This window comes from Salvelinus alpinus, chromosome 9 (genome assembly GCF_045679555.1).
Source record: "Salvelinus alpinus chromosome 9, SLU_Salpinus.1, whole genome shotgun sequence".
Taxonomy (NCBI): domain Eukaryota; kingdom Metazoa; phylum Chordata; class Actinopteri; order Salmoniformes; family Salmonidae; genus Salvelinus; species Salvelinus alpinus.
Genome location: NC_092094.1, coordinates 85,111,049 through 85,135,383, shown reverse-complemented (window position 1 = coordinate 85,135,383; position 24,335 = coordinate 85,111,049). Strand labels below are relative to the sequence as shown.

Genomic DNA, 24,335 nt, shown 5'->3' with positions numbered 1-24,335 from the left:
CATTTACAGCCATCTCAATAATTTTCCTGTCTTGAACATAGCATGTTTTTAAAGGTTGTGAATGTGTTTATAAGACGATCTGATCAAGAAGCTATTGGTCTTTATTTTACTTTTATTAAAAAAGACAAAGAGCCTGTATGTTAAGCATATGCTTCCCAACCCATTCCTGTATATAATACTATATAAGAAGTCAAATGTAAATACTCTATTGATACACCTCTGAGTAAATTCAATAAATGCACATAAGATTGAGCCAAACTGGCCCTGTCAATATTTATATTCACAGAATACAGTCCGTGGAGCAGGTTCAAGGTTGGGCTTATGTGGTCTAGGGGCAAGACTGGGTGTGGCAAGGAGTTCAAGACTTTCCAACTTTACGCTCAGCAAAATCAGCAGTAAGGTTCTCTTTTAACTCAACTCCACAACAGTTTCTCTCAGCCATAGAAACACTTCCTGTTCTCCTGATTTTGGACTTCCTGGTCTGTAGTCAGCACAGGAGTCATCCCACCACGCTTCCCGGATGGGACATGTAGAACCGTGCGAGGATAGGGGTTGGTGATGGGACTGGGCATTGGAGGATCATGGGAGCTGACAGGGTCAGGGGTCATGCCATAGGGATTGAGACGGCGCCATTAGCTTGGCTGCGGCTGCGTGTGTGGATGCTGGAATCAGTCAGCTCCTCTGCATGCTCCTCAGACTTCTTGAATGCGGCGAGGAAGCGCAGCGTGACGGAGTCCCACTCCTCAGGAAGCAGCAGCAGCAGGAAGCCAAGGCAGATGATGCAGGTGGCAGCCAGACGCACCACACTGAAGATCACCTCATGTTTCAACACATCTACCACTACGGAGGGAGGGAGGGAGGGAGGGAGGGACGGAGGGAGGTATGGCGCGAGAGAGAGATGTTTTGATTAATTAAGCAGTAGTGAGGTAATAGAAGAGAGAGGGAGAAAGACAGAGAGAGATGTTCTGATTAATTACATAAAGTAACAGAAACCGCAGGACAAAAGTGGGGGGATGAACTGAACTGCAGGGGGGATATACAGTATGTAGCTTAACAATGCAGCTTACAATCAGCACAAGTGGGCCACTATGTCCTCTCTGCTCTAAAGGTCTACACCCCTGCACCGCGCCAAGCTGTAGTAACCCACTGACCTTCATACAGGCCACTGTGGTTAAGGAAAATAACTGTGGGCATTTAGTGTCGCCTTAGCAACCTGATCCTCCCTTTGTGACGGATAGTTGCTGCGTCTGAAGGCACAATGATGATTGGGTTTCCGAGGTGAGAGAGTGAGACCTGCTGTGTAATCTGTTTATTGCCGGGGCCTCAAGTGCTGACGTCTGAATACAATACCTCTGCATGCATTAGAATAAAGAGGCCTTTACACATATTTCAGAGATACGCACACGCACACACGCACACACGCACACACAGACACTTACCTGCATTGCCGGGCACACTGAGCAATGTCCCTATAGAGATGAGGATGGGGTAGGTAAGCACCACACCAACATTAACCAGGATATTGAACACTGGAAGAGAAATGACAATGTTAACACAAATATTGTTTCTAGTAAGATCAAATAGTGTGTGTGTGTGTGTGTGTGTGTGTTTCCACTCACCCAGCCAGAGCCCAGCCAGGCCACACAGGTATCCCCAGGGCAGCGAGGACAGAGAGACCCAGTGCTCCACTTTGGTGAAGTAGAGGATGAGGGGGATGAAGGAGATGAAGATGAGATTGAAGACACCCATGGTGGAGAGGAAGTGAGCCACCTCACCCAGGTTGGCACTGCCCAGGAACATCTTAAACAGTACCTGCAGCAGAGGAAACAATGTCCAGATATGTTATACTGATGGAACTCTATGTAAAACTAATTAAGAATACTAATTATTTCAGTATTAACAGGCACCTGCTTAGTAAACTAACCTTGTAGAGAGCCGATGTGGACGCGGAGCCTACAGCTAAGGCCACGCCTATGATGGAGTCCCCATGGAAACCATCTGCGTAAGCCATCATGACGATGCCTGTGATTGCCATTATGGCTGCCACAATCTGCAGGTAGGAATGAGGGAAGTAAACCAATCAACATTAATACTTGTGCCAACCTCCCCTCCCCTGTATGATTCATTGGATAGCTGTGTGACCAAGTCCAATGAAGTAATAGTAGTGGTAGAGTACTGACCCGTACACCCATGAAGCGGTCCTTCAGGACGATCCAGGACAGTAGGAAGACGAAGGCCTTGTGGCAGCAGTAGAGGGCTGAGACATCAGTGGCGGTCAGCTTCCTCAGGGCCAGCAGGTACAGGTAGTTAGTCAGGGTCCACAGGATGGAGAAGGGAACTGTCCTCTTCAGGAACAGCTTGAGGGTCATCCCATTCTCCCCAAAAAGCCTGCTGCACTCTCTGACGAATGGAATTATAGAGAGGAAATAGTGGATAGAGAAAAGGAAGAGGTTATTTACTTCTCAAATGTGTTGTTGGTAAGAGAACTTATCAAAGGGATTAGTCCTATACCCATGAGGAAATGTGAGTGGGAATTCCAAAACTTTGGATGGAAGTCAAAACCGTTCTTCTGGCTGAGAGGCAATGCTTCATTGAAATTATTACACTGGCCATTTCTCATGGTTGCGGTTAATATCCCCTTTCACACGCCTGTGCCAATGGTAATTAGAGGAGGGGTGTGTCATATAAACAACGTCTCATGGCACTGGAGGAGATCAAACCCCCTGAATACTGAACAGAAAGCATTTTACAAATCTGATAACTACTGCAGCTCCCATAAACACTTCTGGGTGTCACAACTGATTCAATACCCTGGAATTATAGCCTATGGAGTCTATGGTTTCTCAAGGAGCTACAGTACCTAGCCTGTGCAACCTTGTATAAGCCCTTCCCCACTGTCATGATCAATCACCTGAATTTCTGTATAGGCGTCTGCTCGTCCCGGGTGGTGACCACGTGGCCTCCGTAGTAGAGAGGGAAGAGGAGGATGGTCCAGTTAGTGCTGAACCAGGAGATGAAGAAGGGGCAGGAGAAGGTCTTGAAGGTGAGCTGGACCAGCTGAGTGGTGCCCACCCAAGAGGAGGAGACACATAGGACCAATAGGAGGCCCCCCAGCACCTTCAGCACTGTGTTAGCACACGTCTGGTACGATGTCCCTTCTTCACTGGCCTCACTGCCTGGTGTGTCCGCATGAGACTCAGAACCCTCCTCTCCTGTGGGGGTAAACATATCCGTAGTTAAAGTATGGATGGATATGTACTGTAGGCTTGTTGCATCACAAGAGGCATTGGTGTAGGTGTGGCTGAATAGAAGGCGCTTCAGCACCATGGACAATGCCATTCGCTTCAGCACTATGGACAGTGGCACCCCATTCAGCACAGTGGACAGCGACACTCTGGACAAAGAGTCATAAGCATGTGTTTTCAGTATTTGTTTTTCCAGTGTGTGGTTGATAGCAACAGGTCAATTTGAATGTTCCATTTCCACAATAAAACACATAGCACTTGAAAATAAAGCTGATGTGGAACAGCTTTCACAAAGACAATTAGAGTGGATTGTTCCATAAAGACCAATGGGTTCCAAGCTCCATTCTATGACGCTATCCTGGCTGCCTCACTGAGATATGTAAACAAGTATTGATAATTCGTCCTTAGTGAGTCAGTCCTCCAGTTTGAATGACCTGCTGTAAAGGCACTAAGGCAAAGCTTTGGTCAAAATATGTGTTCTTAGCATTCTGGATGCTGGTTGCCCATGTCAGGAATAGCACCATTGAGTCATTATACAACACAGGGGATACGGTCTTAACATAGACATGTATTCAGACATGCACAGAAACATGACCCCCAGAAAGGATCCACATTATGTACGTGTCCGCCCAATCCCGTGACATCCGTCTTTAGAAAGACATGACAACCTTGTCAATTGTGGCAGCCTCCTGTTTCTTACCATTCTTTCTATTGTGCTCTAAAGAAACTACAGGATTGATAGTTCAGAGGTCTGGCTATTGTAGAATAAGACTTTTCAAAATTCCTTTTAGAGCACTGAGCAAGATGTTCCACTAGGACTCTCTCGTGGACATAGCATGGGCCACTATGGTAGACTGCTGACATCTTTACAGCCGCAAGAAAACATTGTTGAAAGTTTAGCAGATCTGCCTTTTTTTTTTGCTTGCGACTGTAAAGAGAATAGATTACCAAAGCTCTGAGTGTGCACTTCTGCATTCAGTGGCTTCAGCGCAGACTGGGTGGTTTTTGGACTGGTGCACTGTGCGCAGGGAGACTAGGAGCAAGGAGAACCGTAAAGCTAACTGTGAGCACACACATCAAACCCACTACTACAGAGAACCAGGAATCGAGAACAGAAATGTAAGGACTTATATTGAATGTTATTCCTTGCAGCAGTCATTTTGCAGTCAAAGCAGAATAATGTTGGTTGGTGCATTGCCTTAATGGATTGTGGGTGTGAATGGTGTGTGCACACGTGTGTGTTTTATGTGTGTGTCACTGAGATGATGTGAGGCTGTTTCCGGAGATCCAGGATCCGTTATCTAGGCCTCCACAGCATGATCAACCTATACCAGGGCAGGAATAAAATAGACATGTGCTGGGTGTTTGCTGCTCACTCAGCCTGCTGGTTCAGCACTATGGGTTCAGCCCAGCCATTTCCACCATGGCTATAGACATTACATTACAGTACAGCAGGAAGCAGCAGGCTCTCTCGCTCCTCTCTACTTGGAGCTTTGAGGAGGGCCATTAGCAATGCTCGAAACAAGATGAGTACAATCAGTGCCTCTAAGTAATCCAATAAAACCCCTATGTGCACCACTAGGTATCGACCCTCTGCTCCCAGAGAGAAAACTGTTGGTTCAGAGCAGTCTTCCGTCCCCCGTCCCCCCCCCCAAAAAAACAATCAAGACTATAAATGTGCCACTACGATTCATACCGTGACTCTTCCCTTTAGGTTCTCTAAAACAGAAAGCAGAGTGTAATGAAATGGAATATGCATGAGATGAAACTCTTTCATGGGTAACATTAATTGCTGGCTTAACATGTCATAGATGCTTAAGAGTGTGTGTGCTGTGTTCTGTTAGACTTTAAAGCCTTAGAAGTAGGAAGAAAGACGTCGGGCAGCACATCCAGAACGATAATGTCCTTGAAACCCAAGACACTTTATGCTGTCTGACCCTAAGTTACAATAATGCTGCTAGTCAGTATCCACTCCTACAGAAACTTTATGATGACAAAAAAAACAGTAACACCATTATTCAACAGCAATCATACACCTACAGTTGCTACATAATATTAGTTGAGCATTGCATCTATCCAAAGAGTGCCTTTCCAGAGACACGAAAAGACAATGCTGGTGTAACAGTTTAACTTTAGTCCGTCCCCTCGCCCCGACCCGGGGGCGAACCAGGGACCCTCTGCCCACATCAACAACAGTCACCCACGAAGCCTCGTTACCCATCGCTCCACAAAAGCCGCGGCCCTAGCAGAGCAAGGGGAACCACTACTTCAAGGTCTCAGAGCAAGTGACGTCACCGATTGAAAGGCTATTAGCGCGCACCACCGCTAACTAGCTAGCCATTTCACATCCGTTACACTGGACAAACAGACAATGCTGGACAAACAGACAATGCTGGACAAACAGACAATGCTGGACAAACAGACAATGCTGGACAAACAGACAATGCTGGACAAACAGACAATGCTGGACAAACAGACAATGCTGGACAATGCTGATGATGAAGACAGACAGTGCATTAAAATCAGTTCCAGTCAGTGTTGTTTGACTTCTTTTTTTAAAGGATCATTTCGAAAGGGAAACTGTATCTCTGCCCCACTTTGGTTACTGTGGTTACTGAGGTTACTGTGACAATTCAAAATGTCAAATAGGGGGTGCTTATATTTGTCCTGTTTCACACATGTACAAATGTGTAACCTTAACAAGTGTGTAGTGAAATGGAAATGTGTTTTTTTGCATATCCCACTCCCCCTGAGTGGGGTCACAGCATTGGATCAGCCATGATTACCTAGTCAGCTCGGGATTCAAACTAGAAACCTTTTGATTACTGGCTCAATGCTCTAACTGCCACCCAATTAGATACAGTAGCTAACTTTCACTGGCAATTGGAACTCTGTCAATTTGGCTTGGGATCTTGGCGTACAGTGCAAAGTTTAATATTGCAGAGTTTTACTTTTGGATGAAAATGTCCCCTCCAATACATCCAGGAAATGTACGACTTGGCACTTGGACTTAAATCTTTTATAGAGTTTTATGCCTTAAAACTAAAGATTGATTACATGTTTTCTCTTAAAGGTTTTATCTCACTTTGTCCCAGATGGGGACAGACAGCTAGACCTTAAGGGGAGTATGGGAGACGATCAAGAACTGCATGATTTAAAACCAGAAGTAACATAATTTTTATGAGCGAGTCTGGATGTAGATGTATGCTGAGCTACATTTTTGTCCTCCTCTCTCGGAGGTTCATTGACCACTCAAAAATCTTGCCCATTCTGAGAGGACATAATTCCCTGTACAGTACTGTAATGGGTGCTAGGTGCGGAGAGCAACACATTGTAGGCTTGCTAGCATCCTGTTTCCCCAGGGAAAAGCACCACACTTTGATCCTTTGCCAGGATGCGGATATTAAAACAAAACTATAATTCCACCTCATTAATGCTGAAGTATTGACTACATTTGAGCTCCTGTAATAAACAATATGGTATGGCACAGCAAAGAATAGCTTAGCAAAAACTATAAAGGAAACCTACAGTATCTCACAAGCTGTAGTCTGCACACTTGACAGCATCATTTGGCTAAGGTATTGCAAAGGACAGGAATATCTCTAACCAATTCTGTTTAGTAGGTGTTTACCTAGCTACCTATACATCCTGTTATTTACTGTATGAAGCCCAAAGCTATGTTTTGAGTTGACTCATAAGCAAAGGTGAGAAATGCAAACACTGATGTTCCTAGATGGCATGCAGTGGTATACAGGAGTCAAGCAGTGCATTTATTTATTCCATCCCAGGAGAGACGAAAAGACATGGATTAATTGATTAAGTGTGTCTTTTGTTCATCTCTGCAAAATAGACACAAAGGCAATGGATGGTATGGAACTCAAATCTGTAGAAACAGTGTATGGCTGTGGAGAGGGCTGTACCATTTAAAGGATGTGGTACCCATGTCCCGATTTAAATGGGTTTTGCCTAAAACTAATCACATACAAGACAGGTAAGCAAGAAGGAACAGATGTGAGAACAGCCAAGCCGTCAGCCTGTTTGGGTTGTCAATATCAATTGTGTGGCACAAATGACAACTAAACACACGCTGTGATATCACAGTCCCTGTCAATAAGTTCTGTATCCCCTCCCAAAGAATGGGGAAGAGCAAAGGCATGGAAGTTTCTCATAGTTCTGTAATACATTGTCATTCAAGTGAAAATATTGAAATAATTCTAACAGTTGATTGGTAATATAATCATTCATCTGATTGTGTATGATTTTGAATAATCACAAGATAATAGTCTACTTGATAACTTTATATTGTTTACATCATTTACATTGTTTATATAATGTTCATGCCATTGTGACATTTAATAGACTTAATAACAAGAAGCCCAGTATGCACTATTCTGTGGAGGGCACATCATGTGCTCTTTACTTTATCAAAGAAATCCCAGAGCACACAATTATACTAGGACTGAACACATCCTAATTTGTTTCAGCTACCTTAACTCTCCCTCCCTCCTTCCCTTCCTCCCTCTCTTTTTCTTTCTCTCTCTCTCATACTCTGCCCTTTGGGGTTGATTTAATGAGCCATGTAATGACCACTTAACACCAAGCCCTATTACACAAGTATTAATATGTAAAAACAGCAAAACTGCCAGAGTCGTTTAGCTATAGGCATTAATAATGCACAAATATATGGTAATCACCACGCATATCTCTGCTCTTATGGAAGGGTTTGATGAGTTTCCAATGCTGCCCATCTTAGACACACACACATACGCAAACACAAACGTACACACACATGTCCGAGACATGGCACCTAGGGTGAGACTCCATCCCTTTTTCCCTGTCCCCTACCTCCAGTCAGGAGATTTTACCTTCGGAGATGGAGCAGGTGAGGACCTGGGAGCTGTAGGAGCTGAGAGGAGCCACTCTGGCTGAATGCTTCTTCATCTTCCACTAGGGGCCGAGCCAACAGTCCCTCTCTGAGATGTGTGTATGTTGTCTGTCCGCCTGGCTAGGCTGCTGCTGCAACGCTCCTCCTGCAATCCCTCTGCATCCCCGGGCTCCTGGCTCATCCACAGGCAGCGTGCTTTAGCTCTCTATCCGCTTCTTCTTTCTAAATGTCTATTGATGTTCATCTTCTATCTTCTTCTTTAGTTCCTCCCACCTTCACAATCAGTTAAGCTGACTCCCTCACTGTTGCTCCATCCTTTTCAATCAGTTGAGCTGACTCCCTCACTGTTTCTTACTTAGATAGTGTCTTTCTCTCTGGACAGTGGTGGAGCTCAGTAGAAGTGCTGTGGAGTGGAGACTACTGTTGAGCTGTCATGCCGTGATCCAACGCTACTCCGTCTTCAAGGTAGACTCAAGTGTGTGGCACTGTGCAATCACTCCCTTCATCTCTTTCCTTTCATTCCTCCTCCGTTGCTTTCCCCTCCTCTTCGTTTTGCTGTGCAAATCAGATGCTTTGTTTGGAAGGTAACCAAGCGTCCCCCCTCTCTTTCTCTCCCTCTATCTCTCTCTCTCTCTCTCTCTCGCTCCTCTGCTGGCACTTCTCTCCTACTTCACTACTCCTTCAGTCTTAGATTATTTATAGAGGTCCTGTCCTGTTGTTTGTGCCACTGTAACACAAATTAATTTAACTGAGAATGGGAAAGGACTTACCTAAGTCCCCCAACCACCCCTAATTCCTCACTCAACCTGGGGTAGGCATAAGATAGTAAAACTCCAATTAGTATGATATGTTATGTTTTGTATGTTATGTATTAATTTGTGGACGCCCATCATCCATAGAGTACCACAGTGGGATTCATAATACCCATAAAACCTAGCGGTTAAACAGGGAAATGGTTCCAATCGTTTTTCCACCATTCATTTTTCCCATAGGAATTTTTTAGAAACACTTAAAATATGGGCTGTGTTCCATGTAGGCTGTGTTCCATTACACTGGCAGGACATATTGGTAACCGTATTAATCTCTCTAGGCCAAGGTGACTTTTATCAATATATTTGCCTGTATTTACCCCCCAAAAATGAAATGCTAATTGGCTGCTAATGTGTCTATCATAAAGAACTACAAAATGCAATGATGATCTAGACAAGACTGCCTCGATTTGGCAAAGGTAAGAATCTTTGGATTAACTATCTAATGTTAGTTAAATGTAGCAATGAATAAATTGGCTAAATTGTGCACGTTTTAAATTGACACAATACCTGTTAGCAAAGGTGTCAGCTAGAGAGGACGTGCAGGAATTTATAGATTTATAGCCTTGGAAGATGTCTACTTTGATGCTAATTAGCATTTTTACAAAAAAAATAAAAAATAAACTGAATATATTGATAAAATTCACCTTGTCTTAGAGAGATTTACATGGTTATCAAAACGTCATGCCAGGGTAAGCCGACACGAAACACAGCCCTTATTTGAAGTGTTTCTAAAATCCCCTATGGGAAAACATGTATGGTGGAAAAACAATTGGAATCATTTTCCTGTTTGACCGCTAGGTTTTATGGGTGTTGTGACACCTCCACTATGTAACAATAATGCTAGTATGAACTCGAACCCAGGCACAGAGAAACACAGCAAGCAGAGGTAAGGGTCCTGGAACGCCTTCTCAGCAGCAGGGGTCCAGCTTACATGCCCAACCGAGCCCTTGGTGAGCGCTGTCAATGGCGCAGCCACCGAACTAAAGTCTCACAAATCTCCAGTAGAAATTAGCAAAACCCCAAAAACGCTGGACTTGCTTGACTGTGCTGGGCAGTTGACCACCGCTTCTACCTTTTGGGAGTCCATACGTACACAGCCCTGAGACACGATGTACCCCAGGAAGGAGATCTGAGGAATGTGAAACTCACACTTCTCGTGCTTCACTAACAAGTGGTGAGAGAGGAGTCTTTGAAGAACCTGGCGAACATGTTGGATGTGTTCAACCATGGACCTGGAGAAGATGAGGATGTCATCCAGGTACACAAACATGAACTGGTGAAGGAAGTCGCGCAGCACATCATTAACCAGGGCCTGGAAAATGGCCGGTACTGATAATGTCCATTTAGGGTGTTGAACACTGTCTTCCACTCGTCTCCCTGTCTGATGCGCACCAGATTGTACGCGTTCCGTAAATCCAATTTTGAGAACTGTAGCTCCCTGGAGTCTCTCAAAGGCTGATGTCATAAGAGTAAGAGGGTAATGGTTCTTGATGGTAATGTTATTTAAACCCTGGTAATCGATACAGGGACGTAATCCCCATCCCTCTTTCAAACAAAGAAAAACCCGCTCCTGCAGGTGAAGTGGACGGCCGAATAAAACCAGCCACCAGCGCCTGGCTGCAGTCTCTAAACCTGAGAGAGAATACAGCCCTCCTCTCGGAGGAGTGGTGCCGGGCAGGAGGTCGATGGCACAATCGTAGGACCTGTGAGGAGGCAGTTCGCTGGCCCTTCGTTTGCTGAAGACCTGACCCAGATCCCAGTAATCCCGAGGTATGCGGGAAAGATCAGGCTTGTCATCCCCAGCCGGGGAAACAGGAGAATTGGAAGCCTCCAGATGAGCAGGGCCGGAAAGATGTGGCGAGAGTTGCTGGCAGGTAGACTCGCATGAAGGATTCCATCCTAGAACTCTTCCCGAGGGCCAGTCAATTTGAGGATTATGGATAGAAAGCCACAGATGTCCAAGAACCAGGGGAAGCTCAGGAATGTCCACCAAATGCAACTGGATAAACTCCACATGATAATCCAGAAGTCGTAGCTGAATAGGCATGGTGAGTTGCGTCACCTTCCCAGACCCTAGGGGTTGACCATCTAGCGCAGTGACCGACAATGGAATGTCCAGCTTAGTGAGAGTCAGCCCCTGTTGGCGAGCTGATGTGCGATCCAGAAAACAGCCGGTAGCCCCAGAGTCATTGAAAGCAGGAATGTCCAACTGCCCATTGTCCCACCGCAGGTTTGCTGGAAGCAAGGTGTGTACCGTGTCGGCAGCTGGAGACTGTATCTGACTCCCCAGTATTCTCCCATCTACTGACGAGTCATCCCCTTTCCCGTCAGCTCGGGACAGGAGGCACGGAAATGTCCAGACTGTCCACAGTAAAGACAACGTTGCTTGTTAATCCTGCACCTTCTCTCCAGAGCGGAAAGTCTGGTGCATCCCAGTTGCATCGCCTCCTCTGAAGGATATGAAGGAGAACCAGAGCCGAATTGAGAACTCTGACGGGGTACAGGACAAGCAGATGCAGCATAAGGCAGTGGAACAAACGAAGAATCGACTCCCTCAGTGGAGCCCGAAATACTGGAAACAACTCAGAACCCCTCCGTCCTCTCATGACGACATTCCTGAAGCCGGTTGTCAATCCGGATGGCCACAACGATAAGCTCATCCAGAGTGTCAGGGTTGTCCCAGGAAGCCAGTTTATCCTTGAGAACCTTGCTGAGTCCATTCAGAAAGGCTGAGTGAAGTGCCTCTGTATTCCAACCACTCTCAGAGGCGAGCGTCCGAAAGTCAGTGGTATAATCAGTTACGCTCCGGCTGCCCTGCCGAAGCGCAATGAGTCTTTGAGCAGTGTTCCTGCCACTGATGGGGTGATAAAAAAAAAAACATCTCCTGGGTGAAGCTTTGCCAATTAAAACAAATGTCTGATTGCTGCTCCCATATTGCTGTGGCCCAGGCCAGAGCCCGTCCTGAAAGCAAGGAGATTACATACAGTGGGGAGAACAAGTATTTGATACACTGCCGATTTTGCAGGTTTTCCTACTTACAAAGCATGTAGAGGTCTGTAATTTTTATCATAGGTACACTTCAACTATGAGAGACGGAATCTAAAACAAAAATCCAGAAAATCACATTGTATGATTTTTAAGTAATTAATTTGCATTTTATTGCATGACATAAGTATTTGATACATCAGAAAAGCAGAACTTAATATTTGGTACAGAAACCTTTGTTTGCAATTACAGAGATCATACGTTTCCTGTAGTTCTTGACTAGGTTTGCACACACTGCAGCAGGGATTTTGGCCCACTCCTCCCTACAGATCTTCTCCAGATCCTTCAGGTTTCGGGGCTGTCGCTGGGCAATACGGAGTTTCAGCTCCCTCCAAAGATTTTCTATTGGGTTCAGGTCTGGAGACTGGCTAGGCCACTCCAGGACCTTGAGATGCTTCTTACGGAGCCACTCCTTAGTTGCCATGGCTGTGTGCTTTGTGTCGTTGTCATGCTGGAAGACCCAGCCACGACCCATCTTCAATGCTCTTACTGAGGGAAGGAGGTTGTTGGCCAAGATCTCGCGATACATGGCCCCATCCATCCTTCCCTCAATACGGTGCAGTCGTCCTGTCCCCTTTGCAGAAAAGCATCCCCAAAGAATGATGTTTCCACCTCCATGCTTCACGGTTGGGATGGTGTTCTTGGGGTTGTACTCATACTTCTTCTTCCTCCAAACACGGCGAGTGGAGTTAGACCAAAAAGCTCTATTTTTGTCTCATCAGACCACATGACCTTCTCCCATTCCTCCTCTGGATCATCCAGATGGTCATTGGCAAACTTCAGACAGGCCTGGACATGCACTGGCTTAAGCAGGGGGACCTTGCGTGCGCTGCAGGATTTTAATCCATGACGGCGTAGTGTGTTACTAATGGTTTTCTTTGAGACTGTGGTCCCAGCTCTCTTCAGGTCATTGACCAGGTCCTGCCGTGTAGTTCTGGGCTGATCCCTCACCTTCCTCATGATCATTGATGCCCCACGAGGTGAAATCTTGCATGGAGCCCCAGACCGAGGGTGATTGACCGTCATCTTGAACTTCTTCCATTTTCTAATAATTGCGCCAACAGTTGTTTCCTTCTCACCAAGCTGCTTGCCTATTGTCCTGTAGCCCATCCCAGCCTTGTGCAGGTCTACAATTTTATCCCTGATGTCCTTACACAGCTCTCTGGTCTTGGCCATTGTGGAGAGGTTGGAATCTGTTTGATTGAGTGTGTGGACAGGTGTCTTTTATACAGGTAACGACTTCAAACAGGTGCAGTTAATACAGGTAATGAGTGGAGAACAGGAGGGCTTCTTAAAGAAAAACTAACAGGTCTGTGAGAGCCGGAATTCTTACTGGTTGGTAGGTGATCAAATACTTATGTCATGCAATAAAATGCAAATTAATTATTTAAAAATCATACAATGTGATTTTCTGGATTTTTGTTTTAGATTCCGTCTCTCACAGTTGAAGTGTACCTATGATAAAAATTACAGACCTCTACATGCTTTGTAAGTAGGAAAACCTGCAAAATCGGCAGTGTATCAAATACTTGTTCTCCCCACTGTATGCCACTCTGGAACGCTCAGTGGGAAATGTTGATGCCTGCAGCTCGAAGGCCAGCGAGCATTGGAGCAGGAATCCACGACACCTCCCAGGATGCCCCTCATTTCGCCCCGGTGCTGGGAGATGAGGCTTCCCGAAAGGAGGAAGACGCTGAGCTGGTAGGGAGTGGAGGATTAGGAACAGCCACAGGTGCAGCAGCCGTTGCTCCCGTCTGTCCTGTCTGCAGAGCGAACACAAGAGTTCTTAAATCATCCGACAATGTCTGCAGCCACGCCTCATGGCGGCCAATCACAGTTCCATGGTGGGTGAGAGCCGACCGTAAATGTTCGGAATGTTCCTAGGACGACTGAAAAATCTCTGCTGGGTCCATAGCAGTCTTAGGTCTACCTTAATAATAATGCTAGTACGAACTCGAACCCAGGCACAGAGAAACACAGCAAGGAGAGGTAAGGGTAAATCCAGAACTTTTACTTGGTGTCTTAACAGAAACAACGCAACCGCACAAGAGCATACTAATAAAACATGAGACCTAAGCAAAGATACAGGCCAACTGAGGAACCTAAATAACAAGGCAACCAGGTGACCAGAGAGGGTAATTAAACACAGGTGAATCCAATAAGTAATAATCAGGGTAACCTGGAAACTAGAAAATAGTGTAAGGGTGCCCTCCAGCGGTAAGCTAAGAAAACAACAATCAAATAACACAGAAACTGTGACACACTGTGGGGCTCTATTGTAATTCATACAATATGTTACGAATCTGCAAAACGTATGATATGTTACAAATTCCTACTTTTGTTTTTTCCTTAAATAACCTTCTGTCTTATGTGCTAATACCAAGCGTAACATCATACTCATTTGAGTGTCCCGGATTTACCTACCATGTTACGTCTAGTCTATGAGACCAGGCTGCCTCAATACACCTCACGACAGGGAGATCTGCTGCAGTACAAGCTCCCAGAGTCTAGATGAGAAGGAGAAGCGAGTCTGGCTGCACATCCTCTCTCCAACACCCCTACATTCAGCCCACTTCATGGTGCTATGTCATGCCCACAGAAAGGGGGGCTGGAGAGAGCAGGGACCAGATACAAAAACTGTAGCTGCAAAGTATTATCATAGGGAAAAACAGGGTATCAGAAATTAAAATCTTTTACTCCCTGTTCATGCTATTGTTTTTGATTGAGGAGAGTGCCCACTGCTTAACTGTTTTATTAAGCTCATCCTTCACAGGGGAGGAGAAACACCACCTGTAGGTATCCTAGTATGCCCCAGCAGAGGTGTGAGCACAGGGCATACTCATGGCCCATGTGAGTGTGGTCAGGAGTTTCCATCTCACAGTGGAATCTCTCCCGGTCATCCTGCCTCTCTCAGCGGTTTTCACAATCAAACGTTCTAATGGGCCTCGCTGTCACTTCGGCCTATACATCAATAGCATACAACAGCATTAAGGAGGTGAGTCACAGAGCAGAGGTTCAGCACCCTGTAATATATATCCCCCACCCTGCATACTCCCAAGCCAGTAAAATCAAAGCCGGCTGGGGATGAGAGTTATGTATTGCTCAAGTGAGCAGTATTTCACCAGAGATATGAACAACAGTGCAGTGAACCAGTGCTGCAGCACCTTCCCATTGGGTAGTCTGATTACAGTTACCAGGAAATGTGTACTCCAGCCTCTCTCTGTGTCACTCTAACCTCCCTTCCCGCTCTCCTGTCTCTCTCCAATTCTTATCAGTCATAATCCTGGCAAGGCTACAGAGAGCATGGCAGATCATAGTGCTTCACTGTTCCTTAAAAGTGGAGTCTGGAGCTGGCTTCCCAGCTAGCACATAACGTTCTGAGAACCATATGTTTCTTAAAGCTTGGTGAGAGCGTGGTTGTCCTATGGTTATTTTGCATACAACCTCCCCACAACTTTCTGGGAATGGTGCAGGATAGTTGCTAGGCTTTGGAACATTCTCAGCACATTTAAAGCTGCAATATGTAACTTTTTGGGGCGACCTGACCAAATTCACAAAAAATGTGAGTAAAGAGCTCTGTCAAATCTCATTGAAAGCTGTCCTATGTGCACTATTTCTATGCTTCCCGTTCTTAAGTTCAGTTTCTGTTGCTTTTACTTTCGGTTTTGTACACCAGCTTCAAACAGCTGAAAATACCACATTTTTGGTTATGGAAAATATATTTCACAGCGGTTAAGATTGTCCAATGATCCTCTACACTATACTTGCTTCTTTTGTCACATAAACTGAAATAAGGCAAACTATTCCCCCCAAAATTGAAAGGTGCATAGTGCACTTTTAAGGAACTTGACAAAAATAAATTATTTTCTTGGTATTTCATTACCACAACAGAACGTTTCCTAGAAGTTAAAACATGGTTATGTTTAATTGAAATTTTGGTAATGTGCTAGGAATGTTCTCCAACAGGTTTGACATTGGGAATGTTCTCAAATAGTTCAGAGAACGTTAAGAAACAGCGTTCTTCTGTGGGAATTTCAGTACTTCAGCATAATGCTTCCTGCAGGTTTCCTCGTGGTTCTATTTAAAGTCATGTTCTCAAATTTGTCAGAAAACGTTAAGAAAACTTTCCATCAAAACCACAAGAAAACTTTAGTAACGTTCAGAGAACGTTCTAAAAATGTTATTTAAAAAATATACATTCCTTTCAGCATCAACAAAACTCTCTCTATCCTCTGTCTTGTTAAGTGTGTTCAGGTGTGTTGCAGCGCCTACTAATTGGCCACACCTGATCTTAATGAGTGTTTGTTTCCTTTGAAATGGGGTCTGTTTGAATAGACTTAAATTAACAACTTTGAATGAATTTTAAAAAACATGGCATGCTAGCTCCATCCTGGTGGCACAGTGGACTAATTCCATAGATAGAGAACAGAAGAGCATAGGTTTAAATCCCACTGACGCTGTGCCACAATAAAAAAAAATATGTTTGCATGATTAATGCCTGAGCAAATGAATTTCCATGGGTCCTATCTGTGCTTAGAGTTCAAAACAGTTAAACTAACTAGCATTGTTATTAAACGTCTTATTGAAACATGTTCATTCATCTGTGGGATGTTTGCTTTCAGCCACATGTTAGGTTGGTAGAGTAGAGCAACAACAGCAGCTGGTGAGATGGAACATCTGGTGTGACTCTCAGTCCTAGTGCTGGGATTGGATGACCATAAGGACTGGGACAAGCCCTCTCACTCTGTGTCCCAATGATACACATCTCCACCTCAGACCTACCAAACACTTCCCCCTCTCATCACAACCCCAGAGACTCCCGACCGGGGTTTATCCGTGGCCAACACAGTGCTGCTGTTGCATCTTGGACCAGTGCACAGGTCCCCCCCAAAAACTCAGCACTCCTCCATAGCAACGGCGTTGTTCCGGTGTGCTCTGGCCCAGTACACTGTAGCCCCATTCAGGGCCTTTGTCATTCAGATTATCCCATGTCCCTCTGCCACCATACAGCCCTTTGTCTTTATGCATCTCTCTGTTAATCAGTACGTCTCAGAGATGAGTAGGAAAAGGACGAGAGGACAGAGAGGAGAGAGAGCTCCTGAAATAACGTATTAGAGTAGGCAGTGGTATAATAGTATTCTGACTACCCATATGATTATAACAAAGCATATAATTTTCATCTACATTGTTCTTAAACATATTAAATAATTACAGGACTATACAAAATAGTGTGAGGTTGTGAAGTTAAGATTGACGATTAAAACCAATGCCCATCATCTGTTGATAAAGAAATCACAAGTTTTAAGAGGGGGACATCTAGTGGGCATAAGGGAGAGTAGCAGACTAGGAGCAGTAGTTAGAAGCATTACCCATTATTTTCTGTATGATGTAACTAACTGTGTACCAATATGACTTTGGTCATCTTAAGTATTTGTTAACTAATGCAAATAAGGAGCACCATATGCCAAAGATATGCCCATGTTATGCGTATTCAGTGGTTCTTCTAGGGAGATAATGGATGTCAGAGTGCGTGTGATTTAAGGCTAAGTAGACTTCCATTCACAGTAGTAATAAGGCTAAGTAGACTTCCAGTCACAGCTCCCCTTTTACTACCTGTAATTTCATTGGAGGACTGAAGAAGACTTGACGCTGAGGTTTAGATAGCCTAATAGACCACAAGAGGGCACTATGAGACTGCTGGAGGACTCGATGTACTGAAAAGGTACTATGCTGCTGTTTGGAGTAAACTAAGGAAAATAATGACCAGAGGAGAGGCGGCAATGCATGGAAACCCCCACCTCTAACAGTCAATCCATTAATGGAGTAGAGATCTGGACTTTCAAGGTAAATCCAGGGTGGTATTGCAGGTATATGCATTTCCTCAACCCGTTTTATACTGTGCTATACTGTTGCTAAAGTCTCACAAACACTGAGAATATGTGGTCAAGCACACTTTTAAGAAGATGCAGTGTATGCCGAGTTAGCCTTAATCACCTATCCTAAGCAACTAGATTCCTAATTTGCCTCCCATGTTTGTATGTTTGCTACATTGGCAAACACACAGAATTCCTTATTAAACCATTTTTAAGAAATATTACACCAATTACTTTGTAGGGCTTTTACCAATGATGCATGTAAATCCTGTATTGCTGATGCTATGTATTGGCCAGTGAGAGGCTTTGAAGCCACCGTTAGGTCGAATTGGCACTCCTCAATAGGAATGAGTGGAATTCTACAGTATTTCTGATGTATTTGTGTTGTTGTAGTGGGGACAGTAACATTAGGACTTTCAAAATATGTTATTTTAAGCAGTCTTTTTTTTAATGTTTAGCTCACAGGTGAAATGAGGGCAGTGGGAAGGTAGGCCCCTAAATGGTGGGTAATCCAAGAAAGAAGACAAGTAGGCAGCCAGTATGTTGCAATTAACTTTAGTGAACTATTTACAAAATAATACATATAGAAGCAGTTAGCATAGTACATCAGGACGCACAACTGCACCGTGTTTCGACTAGCAGAGACTTCCTAAGGCAGCGTTAAGTTTAGCTCACATAATATAATTTTAAAGTATGTAATAGAATAAACATGGCATTAATAAATGCATAACTTCCAAAATATGTTTTACAATGGAGGGGTAATGCCAAGATGGAGGCGCTTCAAAACAACCCCCCCACATATTTTGTCCATTAAAATAACATCAAATTGATCAGAAATACAGTGTAGACATTGTTAATGATGTAAATGACCATTGTAGCTGGAAACGGCAGATTTTTTATGGAATATCTACATAGGCGTACAAATAAAATAAAATAAAATTGTATTGGTCACATACACATGGTTAGCAGATGTTAATGCGAGTGTAGCGAAATGCTTGTGCTTCTAGTTCCGACCGTGCAGTAATATCTAACAAGTAAATCTAACAATTTCACAACAATTAGCTGATACACACAAGTGTAAAGGAATGAACAAGAATATGTATATATAAATATATGGATGAGCGATGGCCGAACGGCATAGGAAAGATGTAGTAGATGGTATAGAGTACAGTATATACATATGAGATGAGTAATGTAGGGTATGTAAACATTATATAAAGTGACATTGTTTAAAGTGACTAGTGATACATTTATTACATCCAATTTTGTATTATTTAAGTGGCTAGAGATTGAGTCAGTATGTTGGCAGCAGCCACTCAATGATGGCTGTTTAACAGTCTGATGGCCTTGAGATAGAAGCTGTTTTTCAGTCTCTTGGTCCCAGCTTTGATGCACCTGTACTGACCTCGCCTTCTGAGTGATAGAGGGGGGAAAAGGCAGTGGCTCGGGTGGTTGTTGTCCTTGATGATCTTTTTGGCCTTCCTGTGACATCGGGTGGTGTGGGTGTCCTGGAGGGCAGGTAGTTTGCCCCCGGTGATGCGTTGTGCAGACCTCACTACCCTCTGGAGAGCCTCACGGTTGAGGGCGGAGAAGTTGCCGTACCAGGCGGTGATACAGCCCGACAGGATGCTATCGATTGTGCACCTGTAAAAGTTTGTGAGTGTTTTTGTTGACAAGCCAAATTTCTTCAGCCTCCTGAGGTTGAAGAGGCGCTGTTGCGCCTTCTTCACCACGCTGTCTGTTTGGGCGTACAATTTCAGTTTGTCCGTGATGTGTACGCTGAGGAACTTAAAACTTTCCACCTTCTCCACTACTGTTCCGTCGATGTGGATAGGGGGGTGCTCCCTCTGCTGTTTCCTGAAGTCCACGATCATCTCCTTTGTTTTGTTTACGTTGAGTGTGAGGTTATTTCCTGAAACCACACTCCGAGGGCCCTCACGTCCTCCCTGTAGGCTGTCTCGTCGTTGTTGGTAATCAAGCCTACCACTGTAGTGTCGTCTGCAAACTTGATGATTGAGTTGGAGGCGTGCATGGCCACGCAGTCATGGGTGAACAGGGAGTACAGGAGAGGGCTGAGAACGCACCCTTGTGGTGCCCCAGTGTTGAGGATCAGCGGGGTGGAGATTGTTTCCTACCCTCACCACCTGGGGGCGGCCCGTCAGAAAGTCCAGGACCCAGTTGCACAGGGTGGGGTCGAGACCCAGGGTCTCGAGCTTAATCACGAGTTTGGAGGGTACTATGGTGTTAAATGCTGAGCTGTAATCAATGAACAGCATTCTTACACTCCTCTTGTCCAGATGGGTTAGGGCAGTGTGCAGTGTGATTGTGATTGCGTCGTCTGTGGACCTATTGGAGCGGTAAGCAAATTGGAGTGGGTATAGGGTGTCAGGTAGGGTGGAGGTGATATGATCCTTGACTAGTCACTCAAAGCACTTCATGATGATGGAAGTGAGTGCTACGGGGTGATAGTCGTTTAGCTCAGTTACCTTAGCTTTCTTGGGAACAGGAACAATGGTGGCCCTCTTGAAGCATGTGGGAACAGCAGACTGGGATAGGGATTGATTTGAATATGTCCGTAAACACACCAGTCAGCTGGTCTGCGCATGCTCTGAGGATGCGGTTAGGGATGCCGTCTGGGCTGGCAGCCCTGCGAGGGTTAACACGTTTAAATGTTTTACTCACATTGGCTGCGGTGAAGGAGAGCCCGCAGGTTTTGGTAGCGGGCCGTGTCAGTGGCACTGCATTGTCCTCAAAGCTAGCAAATAAGTTGTTTAGTTTGTTTGGGAGCAAGACATCAATGTCCGCGACAGGGCTGGTTTTCTTTTTGAAATCCGTGATTGACTGTAGACCCTGCCACATACGTTTCGTGTCTGAGCCGTTGAATTGCGACTCTACTTTGTCTCTATACTGACGCTTAGCTTGTTTGAATGTCTTGCGGAGGGAATAGCTACACTGTTTGTATTCGGTCATGTTTCCGGTCGCCTTGCCATGATTAAAAGCAGTGGTTCGCGCTTTCAGTTTTGCGAGAATGCTGCCATCAATCCACGGTTTCTGGTTAGGGAAGGTTTTAATAGTCACCGTGGGTACAACATCACCGATGCACTTGCTAATAAACTCGCTCACCGAATCAGCGTATACATCAATGTTGTTGTCTGAGGCTATCCGGAACATATCCCAGTCCATGTGATCGAAGCTATCTTGAAGCATGGAATCAGATTGGTTGGACCAGTGTTGAACAGACCTGAGCATGGGTGTTTCCTGTTTTAGTTTCTGTCTATAGGCTAAGAGCAACAAAATGGAGTTGTGGTCAGATTTGCCGAAAGGAGGGCAAGTGAGGGCTTTGTATGCGTCACGGAAGTTAGAGTAGCAATGATCCAGAATTTTGCCAGCCCGGGTCGCGCATACCATTTATGCTGATAAAATTAGGTGAGCCTTGTTTTCAGATTACGCTTGTTAAAATCCCCAGCTACAATAAATGCAGCCTCAGGATATGTGGTTTCCAGTTTACATAGAGTCCAATGAAGTTCTTTCCGGGCCGTCGAGGTGTCTGCTTGGGGTGGATATACACGGCTGTGATTATAATCGAAGAGAATTCTCTTGGTAGATGCGCGATGTGTGAATAAACCGGGTGGCTGTACCGACTCTGATAACGTGTCCCGAGTGAGCCATGTTTCCGTGAAACAGAGAATGTTACAATCAATCTCTGATGTATCTCTGGAAGACAACCCTTGCTCGAATTTCATCTACCTTGTTGTCAAGAGACTGGACATTGGCGAGTAGTATACTCGGGAGCGGTGCGCGAGCCTGACCAGAAGACTGCTCCGTCTGCCCCTTCTGCGGTGCCGTTGTTTTGGGTCGCCTACTGGGATCTGATCCATTGTCCTGGGTGGTGGTCCAAACAGAGGATCCGCTTCGGGAAAGTCGTATTCCTGGTCGAGCTTGTGTGACACGTCAAATTAAATTCAGTAGGGTATTTTTCAGAGTTTGAAAACAACAGGCTCAGGGACACTGAATCATTGATATTTGTCCTCTGACATCTTCAACAAGAGTATCTGATCTTCCTTACATTTACACCCACATATACTACAATGAATGGACCAATTACAGTATATAGGATTTCTGACCACTGTAACATTTTATGTGAAGAATACTGGCCTTAATCTCATATAGATTATCTATATGCTGTACGTAATATCTATTGCTGGCAGTAATTGCATTGTGGAGTGCCAAAGGGTTTTCTTTCTTCCTGCTGTCATTGGTAAAGGGGATGTATATGGTGATTTTGCCACTTTGCAGAGCTCCTAGACAGAGATCCCATGAACAACCCATATAATTAAATCTAGGTTAATCTCAAACCATGAGTTCATCACAGCAAACATAGATTATAGCAAATCAAGATCAATCCAATTAAGGGTGGCCCAGGCATACTGCTTGCAGCTTCTTCAAGCACTCTGAGGTGGCAGAAATACTAAGTACATTATATCCAATGTATCCTGCAATGCATGCACAATAGTGGGGGTTTACGTGAAAAATATGTATTATTTTAATAGAGTGCCAACTATTAACTTTACCAGCAACAAACAATTCAATAGGCATCCAACATCTAATATACTCCTCAACATCTGTTGACTCCTCCTCATCTAGTTTGTTAAATGATTAAGTAAACACTACAGTCATGGTAACAGGCACAATGGTTTGCATAGACATCAAGTCACTATACAATGTGTAATAAATGTGTCTGAGGCTATGCATCACATTACGATATTGCATTGCGACTGACTGTCTGTCTGCTGTTGATTGTTTGTGTCTCAGACCAAAAGTCAATAGGGATGTGAGGAGAAACATTACTTCCTCTTAGTCGACATAGCTAAAGCTGACTAGAATGAAAAACAAATGCCCACTTCTGACATTAAACACAACTCAGTGATTGACAGAACAGTAGAAACCAGTAGAATTAACATCAATCACTGTATTTCATTTTGTGAGTGAAGATAATGTTTAGGCCTATTCCTGCAACCCCCCATAAATGGTTAACATGAATGTAATATGGGGAAGCGAAGCTCTTTTTTTCCCTCTATAATATGCGGATCATACATAGTCTACTACTACCTGTGCCATTGTCTGAAAAAAGCCCTTTAGTTTTACGGGTTCGTTTAGTTGACTTTTAGGCTGGCTACTGTAGGCTACTTTCTTTTCCGACTGTTTAAAAAAATATGTATACCGTTTTCCTTACTTACTTCTCTGACTGGAGTAGCCCGGGTAATAGCCGTAATAACCAGTGATCCGCAGAATTCTATCCTCAATGTCTTGCACACCGTTGGCCGTCACTTTGGAGGGGGTGTCCATGTCCCCGAAGAGAAGGTGGCTGTCACCCGCTTTGCCGGGTAGGTGCGTGTTCAACGGTTCCAGCCGAAAGCAGGGCTGGTCCCCTCCACTTTCAGCACCTTCGGTACTGATCATCGTAAGTCAAAACGGGCAGTCAGAAGGAAAGAATTCGGCTGTTCCGCGCTCACCATGTGAACGATAGTATCAATGGCATCAATCAACAGCTATGAAAGGACATTCACATTTCACATTCCACCACACTGTGCGCAAGGTTATTGGAACTTGGTGAGCGTGACAGACATCGTACACCAGGGGGCGTGTCACTATCGCATCTAAATTCATGTGTAGTATGCTCGTCTCTGGCCCGATCCCAAATGGACCCAAAACACTTTTGGACATCTGAGTGTTTGACAGGTGCAATCAATATGGTAATAGCGCCATGCTGTGCCCTTTAATAGCCTACATGGTAGTTTAACCATATTGCTTATAGCCTACCAATCAATTCAGCTCAGATCTCCACAAGTGCATAGCTATAGGACCTGAAAGGGACGATTTGAGATTGGATCTCGATAACTCTCTCTTTTACAAGATTTCCATTAGATAGCACAGCCACAGTCTAAATTAACTAGGGCTATATCATAAATATTAATGAAAACAAAAATTATGTTTTCGTTTGTAATTAAGGTTAGGTTTAGGTATAAGGTTGGCGTTATGGTTAGGGTTAAGGTAACGTCAGGGTTTAAATGGTCAAATGGTTTGGGGGGCTGAAAATGAATTATAATAATTTGTACACTGCAAATTGACCGCATTTAGCCTCAGCCCAAAAATAGATTGTATTTGAAAATAACAATAATTTCATACCTTGATTACATTGAGACACGATCACATATCTCTCTTCTTTTTTTTGTGAACAGACTTCCTAAATTGAAGTCATTTTTAGCTGAATTCCTGGTATTTTTCTCACATTTTCTTTAACTATCCCTGGCTTATGTTCATGTAAAATAACTTCTCATAATGTAGGTCTAATACCCTCAACTACCTTTGTCCTGCCACAAATCAACAACAACAATACCCTCTTTTCCCTCAATAAACTGTATTTGCAGAAGCCATTTAGTGCTGACTATAGGCTCAATAGTTTTCCACACTGCAC

General features: G+C 44.4%; 1 protein-coding gene across 2 annotated transcripts; it reads right to left on the bottom strand.

Annotated features, from left to right (window-relative positions):
- Positions 1–80: 80 nt before the first annotated feature.
- On the bottom strand, positions 81–23,448 carry slc35f4 (solute carrier family 35 member F4). Of its 2 annotated transcripts, none has more exons than XM_071327608.1 (7): positions 23,098–23,448; positions 2,912–3,212; positions 2,181–2,400; positions 1,925–2,050; positions 1,620–1,812; positions 1,440–1,529; positions 81–840 (listed from the first exon to the last, which is right to left on the bottom strand). In XM_071327608.1, the coding sequence occupies exons 1-7, from the start codon at positions 23,318–23,320 to the stop codon at positions 605–607; spliced, it is 1,389 nt and encodes a 462-aa protein (XP_071183709.1). In that variant the 5' UTR covers positions 23,321–23,448; the 3' UTR covers positions 81–604. The 2 variants fall into 2 exon arrangements, with proteins under 2 accessions (XP_071183709.1, XP_071183710.1); XM_071327609.1 differs by lacking the exon at positions 23,098–23,448 and adding an exon at positions 8,111–8,665.
- Between the last annotated feature and the right edge of the window lie 887 nt (positions 23,449–24,335).

Excerpts from the sequence above, each read along its gene's own strand:
- slc35f4 (XM_071327608.1), bottom strand. The coding sequence starts at position 23,320 with ATGATCAGTACCGAAGGTGCTGAAAGTGGAGGGGACCAGCCCTGCTTT. Across the intron at positions 3,213-23,097 it reads GGGCTACTCCAGTCAGAGAA|GAGAGGAGGGTTCTGAGTCT; the intron begins GTAAGTAAGGAA and ends TTACCCCCACAG. Across the intron at positions 1,813-1,924 it reads CCACATCGGCTCTCTACAAG|GTACTGTTTAAGATGTTCCT; the intron begins GTTAGTTTACTA and ends CCTCTGCTGCAG.